The sequence below is a fragment of the Castor canadensis genome, chromosome 11 (assembly GCF_047511655.1).
Source record: "Castor canadensis chromosome 11, mCasCan1.hap1v2, whole genome shotgun sequence".
Lineage (NCBI taxonomy): Eukaryota > Metazoa > Chordata > Mammalia > Rodentia > Castoridae > Castor > Castor canadensis.
The window spans coordinates 54,370,001-54,377,170 of NC_133396.1; the positions used below are offsets into that span (position 1 = coordinate 54,370,001).

Consider the following 7,170-nt stretch of genomic DNA (forward strand, 5'->3'; position numbering starts at 1 on the left):
AATCAAATTTTGAGACTGCTCTGTCCCCAGGATCCCCTGTCATCTATTGTAAAGGGTCTACTAAGAACGATAGTTATCAAAGCTTAGATGAGGAAGAAATACCCTATTTTCAACCCATAGGCAACTCATGTACCCCTACTTTTTTCTTTTCTTTTATCGTTTTTTTACATTTAGTTACATGTGTTTACATTTTTTGGGCTACCTCCTCCCGCCCTCCCCGGGGAAGTGGGGGCAGAAGTGTCCCCCCCCTTCCAAGCAGTACCTGTTCTGTCCTCTTGTTCTCTGATTTTGTTGAAGAGAAAACATAAGAAATAATAAGAAAGACAGCATTTTTGCTAGTTTGAGATAAAGATAGCTATACAGAGAGATTCCTAGCGTCGCTTCCATGCATATGTGTATTACAACCCACATTGGTTCGTTTCTACCCGACCTCTTCATTACTTCTTGGTCACCTTTCCATAGTGGCCTCTGCCAGTTTAAGATTACTTTATTTGCTCCTCAACAGGGAGCACATCAACCACATTCAAGTTTTAGGTTTCCTTTCCTTTCCCTATTTCTTCCGTGCATGTTCTCCCCTTAGCATGTGACCCATGTCCAATAATATTACTGCATTTGTTTTGGGTCTATAATCCTCATATGAGGGAGAACATGCGATTTTTGGCCTTCTGAGCCTGGTTAACTTCGCTTAAGATGATGTTCTCCAGTTCCATCCATTTACTTGCGAATAACAAAATTTCATTCTTCTTTGTGTCTGAGTAAAATTCCATTGTGTATAAATATCACATTTTCTTAATCCATTCATTTGTATTGGGGCATCTTGGCTGTTTCCATAGCTTGGCTATTGTGAATAGTGCTATAGTAAACATGGGTGTGCAGATGCCTTTGGAATAACCTGAGTCACAATCCTTTGGGTATATCCTCAGGAGTGGGATTGCTGGATCATATGGCAGATCTATGTTTAGTTTTTTGAGAAGTCTCCATATTGTATTATTAAGCCAACTTTTTTCTTGAAAATTTATGAAAATTTTCTGAAGCCAGAATACTTTAGACAAGCTTAACAGTTCCTGGTGGTTCCTCATGCTTGGAGTGGTTAAAGGACACTGTGGGCTCTGGTAAGGACTGGCACTAGCCACAAGCATGTTTGGCAGAAGACTAGTGTTTTGTAAGCTCCCCACTCAGCAGGAGCTGCAGAGCAGCTCTCTAAACCATCATCTGTCATTCTTGGATTCTACTTAGAAGGTCCTGTTACTCACATGTTTCAATATCAGCAGAAGCCAGTTTTCCTGTGGTACCAAAGTGGATCCTGATGAATTTACCCTTGCAAGTAAAAGAGAGGATGTTATATACAAAACTCAAAGCAAGAGTGATACGTTTGAAGTAATTGAGGTATGCCTACTCTGGCACTTAGGGACTGAAAAGACCGCTTTGTGACCAAGAGACTTACGAAGCGAGAGGAGTTGTCATTCCTCACAGTCTTGGCATTGCCAAAGGCCTCCAGTAAGGGGTTGGCACTGATAATTTGATCTTCCAGAGTCCCCTGCAAAGGCAAGAGCAGTCCTGTATCTGGGGCTCAGGCATTTCTTGCTTGAGAGCCCCAGGAGAACCTGGATTCTGACCATGGCAATCAGACCCACCTGGATTTTGCCAGATGTTACTTCCTCCTTCTTCTTATCCCCAGTAACTGCAATTGTTGCAAAATACTGGATGACACGCTTGGTGTTCACAGTCTTCCCTGCACCAGATTCTCCACTGTCCAACAAAAAAACATACGTGAGAAATTAAACATTGTGGAAAATGAAACTATTTCTGCCACCAGCATTTACTGTCATACATCTGCCTTTATATCTCTCTGAGTCTTCCAGATCTTTTGTTTCAACCTACAAATAAATTGTATTTTTCTTTCTTTGCACTGACAAGAAGTACAGAAATTTATTCATTATTCATTTAACACATTTCTTGAGTGCTTAACATGTTCCAGTTTCTTTTCCTAGGTGCTGAGACCTGGGCTTGAGCAATTCTACAAAGCAATCATTTAATAACGTGTAGAAAATGTAACAATTAGTGAAACTTTACAAAATGTACATGTGTTCTCCAGCTCCCTTAGACACATATGAGGCTCAAATTAGGTCTTGAATGGACAGAAATTCCCTAAGTAGGTCTTAAAAAAATGCATCACTGGTGATATTCCCATGCTCTACCAGTGCTCTGCCTTTAGAGCTATTCTTTGCCCTGTATTGAGACAAGCTCTGGCAAAGCTCAGAGGAGCATTTTATATTCCTTCCTTTCAGGAAAACCTTGTGGAACTTTCAAGACTGGACTAGCAAACAAGGTAATTGGGAGCACTGTTATTTAACATTTGGGCTCAACCTATACCCTACAGTAAAGCTAAAACAATACCGAGGTCCTGGTTGATTATGCCGTTTCTTTAGTATGGCACCATTAACTATTTTTTCTTTTGTTTTATCATTTTCCCAAAGAGAAGCAGTACCAGATGTCTTAAAGTAGGAATACATACGTGATTAAGATAGACTGATTCTCCCGATCTAGAAGAAACAAATGTGTAATCAGCATATGTATTACTTACAGAAACAAAATTTTCTACAGGGAAACAGAGCATTTGCGTCTATAAGTATCATATTGTCAATGGAGTTTTTCAATTTATTATTGTAAAGCTGTACATGGTATTGCCCTTAAGTCTTTTTAAGTTGGGAAAGAGAAACATAAAATGTCAAATCTTAATTCCCTAAGTCACCGCAAGAAGTGTATCCTGTTGGTTTAATATAAAGAGCAATATGCTGTAAAGCCAATCATGCCCCCTAGTAGTCATCTATAGACTTCAGTGCTATGCTGTCTACTAGTTAATGCATATTTCTGAAAAACAAATAATATACTAAGAGTTTGGACTTTGGTTTAACAGGTTAGAATAGTGTTACTCAAGCTAAGGTTGAGATTTAGTTTTTACATGGATCAGTTGTCCTCACAAAGAAAAAAAATGTTTTGTTCTGTGACCACAGACTACAACCCTATGATTGGCTTTCCCAAATGTGTGCTATTGTGTTAAAGAACAATCCAGTATGAGAGGATGTCTCAACCAAAATGAGGTCCTTTTAGGGGGGGAAGGAACAACTTCTGTTTATATGCATGTAGCCCCCACACATCATCTTCACTGAAGGAGAAGCCATCATTGGCGAGATACTCTGATGACTTTTAAAAGGCGACAGTACTTCAAAAAAGTATCCAATTTATAGCCAACAAGAAACTGAGACACTGAAAGGACTGAACACATCTTTTTTACTTCTATTCAGACAATGTGTGATTCAATTGTTCCTTAATCTTGCTCTTTATATGTAAATATATAAAATAAATCATGTGTTCCCAAGCAAGGATATTATAAATAAGTTTCAGAGGCATGAAGCATTAGAAAGGTCTAATAAAGTCACAGGTTAGATTCAGAAGAGCTGAGGTTTTTTTAGTTTTTTTGTGGTACTGGGGTTTGAACTCAGGGCTTCACACTTGCTAGGCAAGCACTCTACTGCTTCAGCCACTCTGCCAGCCCCAAAAGAGCTGAGTTTTAGTTCTAGGTTGGTAGTATACGCCTCTTTCTGCATTGCTTACCTCTTCTGAACAACCTGAGGACTGGATTAGATTATTTCTAAAGGTCTTTGGGGCTCTAACGTTTGTGATTATGGGTGATCAAATAATTCACATTAAAACCAGTTGCATCACTCACCAGTCAACATGAACTGATAGGCATTGTCAGAGATGGAGAAGATGTGGGGCGGGGCCTCCTGGCGCTTTTTGCCTCTGTAGGCCGTCACCACCTCTGCATTATACACTGGAAGCCACTTATAGGGGTTGACAGTGACACAGAAGAGACCTGAGTAGGTCTGCACAATAAATAAGCAAATAAATAAATAAATACAAAGGAATGTAATTATTCAATGGGACATTAATTATCTACTCTTTTTCAAAAAAATAATAACTACCCATATAAGTCGAAGGCCATCAGAAAGAACTCACGTAGATCATCCAGGCTGCGTAGCGCTCTTTCAGGTTGTACAGCACAGCAGGCTCGTGCAGGTGAGTCATCATAGCCATGTCCTCGATCTTGTCAAACTTGGGAGGGTTCATGGGGAACACCTGGTCTTCCTTCACTGTCAGGGTCTGTTAAACAGGAAGATAACCATTGATGCCAACCAAATGACCAAACGCCCCAAATTCAAGGCAATATGGCAGGCTCCTGGGTCTCTACTTACCGCTCCCGCTTCAGTTTTCACCGTCACTTTCCCTGATTCTCTGCTCTGAACAGTTCCTTTGACAAAGGATTCTTTGGGCTCCACCACAAAGACAGATGTCTTGGCATCAAAGGGCCTATTCTGGGCCTCAATGCGCTCCTTTTCAGATTTTCGGAGGAAAGGAGCAGCCTCCCCAAAAACAGCCATTTCCGAGTCTGAACTCATGGCTGCTGAGCTTTGAGGTCCTGAAGTGGAGAAAACATTTCATGCTAGAGTCTGTACACTGACAGGTATACAGTAGATCTTTATACTGATTGTGTTTTATGGGCTCAGTGGGAAATTCCACTGGACAGGTCTATTGTATACCAGGCTCTAGTTACTGAAACAAACATGTCACAAAAACTAAAATATATCAGGTGATCCCTGTATATCCAGTACTCTGTTGGGGGCTTTACATCCAACATCTTCTTTCATCCTCTGTAACCAGCATTCGAATCAGGAAACTGGATTGTAGATTTACTGCTTCTGCCAAGTAGCTTGTGACCTTGGGTAAGCCAAAAAGATCAAGTGATCTTTTTGAGCCTCAGTGTCTCCATCTTTAGAGTGGGGATTATAAAATATTTGCCTTTTTAAATTCGCAACCCTTGAAATAGAGTGAAGATACTTCAAATGAAACTAAATTGACTAAGTAGTCGTTTGAAAAGGTTCAGGCTACCATTTAAATATAAAATGTCTTTTACTATAATGTCACAAAAAAATTCCATGTCTTGCCATGTAAAATACGATAACTTTATTTCGTCCCTTGAATGTTCAGCGAAATTTGCCCCAAGTGGTTTGTTGAGGATCATAATTTTGTTTTCCTTTTAGTTGGGGGCATAATAGAGTAACTCTAACGTAATTTTTTTTCATATTAAATCCAGTTAATCAATTTAACCAGTTAAACTAATGAAGGATAAAATCCATAGCAACCTTGTCCTCATTCTTCTGTCTTTACATGGCTCCCTTTGCTATCCAGATTTCCTTCTACAGAACACACACCCTGTTGCTCTATGTTATCTGCAGGTTGCCAGTGCATGTGAAGAATGCTACTTCAGTCATTGCATGATGAAATTACTTGAAACTCATTTTAATCCACTATCTCAGTCTCCCTCTTTAGAAATACAGTGTACAGTAGTAGGGCTAATTAGTACTCTTTATTATGTGTAACAAAAATTACTGTGTTTTGGTTTTATACAGCACTTGGCATTATATAGGTGACTTTTTTCGAGACTTTTAAGAAATCTTTGTGAAGTAAAAGAATAAGAAGAATATACTGCTAAATTTTTAAGAACTATTTTGCACCTGGAAAATTTTTTTTCATTGAATGCTTGGGAGTTACAAAGATTACCTACTAGAAAAGAAAATGGTAATGTTGCATTGTTTTATTAAAAATATTTTATTATACATCAACTTACTTTTCCCTGTATCAGAATTTTGACAAACTCTGCTTCATCAGTCTTTAGTATTTCTCAGATTTATAATAAAATATTGTGTTTTCCTGCTCTGTTACTAACATTCTCACAAAAATTTTCCCAGACCTTTCCTTTAATGTCTATTTCTTACCATTTTAACTACCATTCATTAATTCTTTCGGTAATCATCATATAGAATCTATTTTATAATTTGAAAAGATTTCTTTTCCAGGAAAGCTCACTTAGGTAAACTTTTTCGTATTTTTCCATTCAAACTACAATGATTCAGATAGCACAATTAAAATAATTTCTGTCTTGCTGAAAATCATTTTTCATACCACTTAATTTGTTTTGTTTTTGAGATTCTGAAGCAATATGCACATTTAGCAACTTTGGTAAGGAAATGATTAAAACATTCCCTTTACCCATTTATACATCATCTCACAGTTGTTTTACATTGTGCTAAGTAAAAGCTGTAGCATAGGAAGTTTACATTTTCTCTATAAATGAATAACAGTCTGTAACATTTCATGTTGTAATATAATTATTTAAAAGATAAAACATAATGCCAGAAATAGGAAAAATTTTTGCACAAAATTCCCAAAGACCCCAAGAAAGCATTTTTATACATTGCAAAGGATCTGAGTTAATGAGACCCAGTTTCTAAAATCCCCATTAGAGTTTTTTAAGAGAACCATGTTCAGCCATGACATTGAAATGTTTTTATTTTTTAACCCCAGCAGTCACTTTCCAAACTACTGCAGAAGATTTCTTGCACTCTGGGGAATGAAAAAAATTTCAGGATCTTACCTTTAGAGATGCAACCTGAACAAGGGTCAGAACTATAAGAAAAAAAGCAAATAAATTTCTTCTCATTAAATGTTTACAATTACCAATAATAGCATAATTCTTATCTAAGAACCAGGAAGTGACTGGGAAGACTACAACATCTAATTAAAATTGTTACAGAGTAAGTTGGTACTTCACTGGCAGGACTGCAGAGACAGTGGGAGCCAGGATGTGTGGCATGCATGCATGCAGCCAGGCATCCCTCATGTCTTCCAGACAGAGCCCTGTCCTCACACCACTCTTACCTTGAAGCTTTATGAGGAAAGACAAGTCATTCTCATTCCAAGGTACTTTTATAGAAGCAAATATGGAAAACATGTAACCTCCTCCTCCTTCTTAAAACATATTTGGCAAAACATGTTTTTGGCAATGAAGGGCTCCAAGCTTAATTCCCCTCATATTAAAGATGTTTGGATATAATTAGAAATATTCCTTCTCACATTGGGTAAGTATATGAATCAATCTCCTATAAATAATTTGAGTTGTTGGCAATCTGAAAATGATCTGCCCTTGAAATAATGTAAGGTGTTGTTTCAAAGAGTGCTAAGTTCTGGAATCCCTGGACTTTGTTGCCTACTGCTATTCTGTTTCACTGAGTGGCCTCTGTGTAGTCTTTTCAACACTTGCACAATTGC

The 7,170-nt window shown here is 38.0% G+C and overlaps 1 protein-coding gene across 1 annotated transcript in view; it reads right to left on the reverse strand.

Moving 5' to 3' along the window:
• LOC109688887 (myosin-1) overlaps nucleotides 1-6,904 on the reverse strand; it is a 25,615-nt gene extending 18,711 nt beyond the window's left edge. Inside the window, exons 1-9 of the mRNA XM_074046819.1 lie at nucleotides 6,781-6,904; nucleotides 6,497-6,528; nucleotides 4,257-4,480; nucleotides 4,021-4,164; nucleotides 3,731-3,887; nucleotides 2,516-2,543; nucleotides 1,635-1,749; nucleotides 1,445-1,537; nucleotides 1,254-1,317 (exon numbers count right to left, since the gene is read on the reverse strand). Coding sequence (XP_073902920.1) covers nucleotides 1,254-1,317; nucleotides 1,445-1,537; nucleotides 1,635-1,749; nucleotides 2,516-2,543; nucleotides 3,731-3,887; nucleotides 4,021-4,164; nucleotides 4,257-4,460 — 805 coding nt within the window. The 5' untranslated portion in view covers nucleotides 4,461-4,480; nucleotides 6,497-6,528; nucleotides 6,781-6,904. The remainder of the gene's footprint in view (nucleotides 1-1,253; nucleotides 1,318-1,444; nucleotides 1,538-1,634; nucleotides 1,750-2,515; nucleotides 2,544-3,730; nucleotides 3,888-4,020; nucleotides 4,165-4,256; nucleotides 4,481-6,496; nucleotides 6,529-6,780) is intronic.
• Nucleotides 6,905-7,170: the final 266 nt, after the last annotated feature.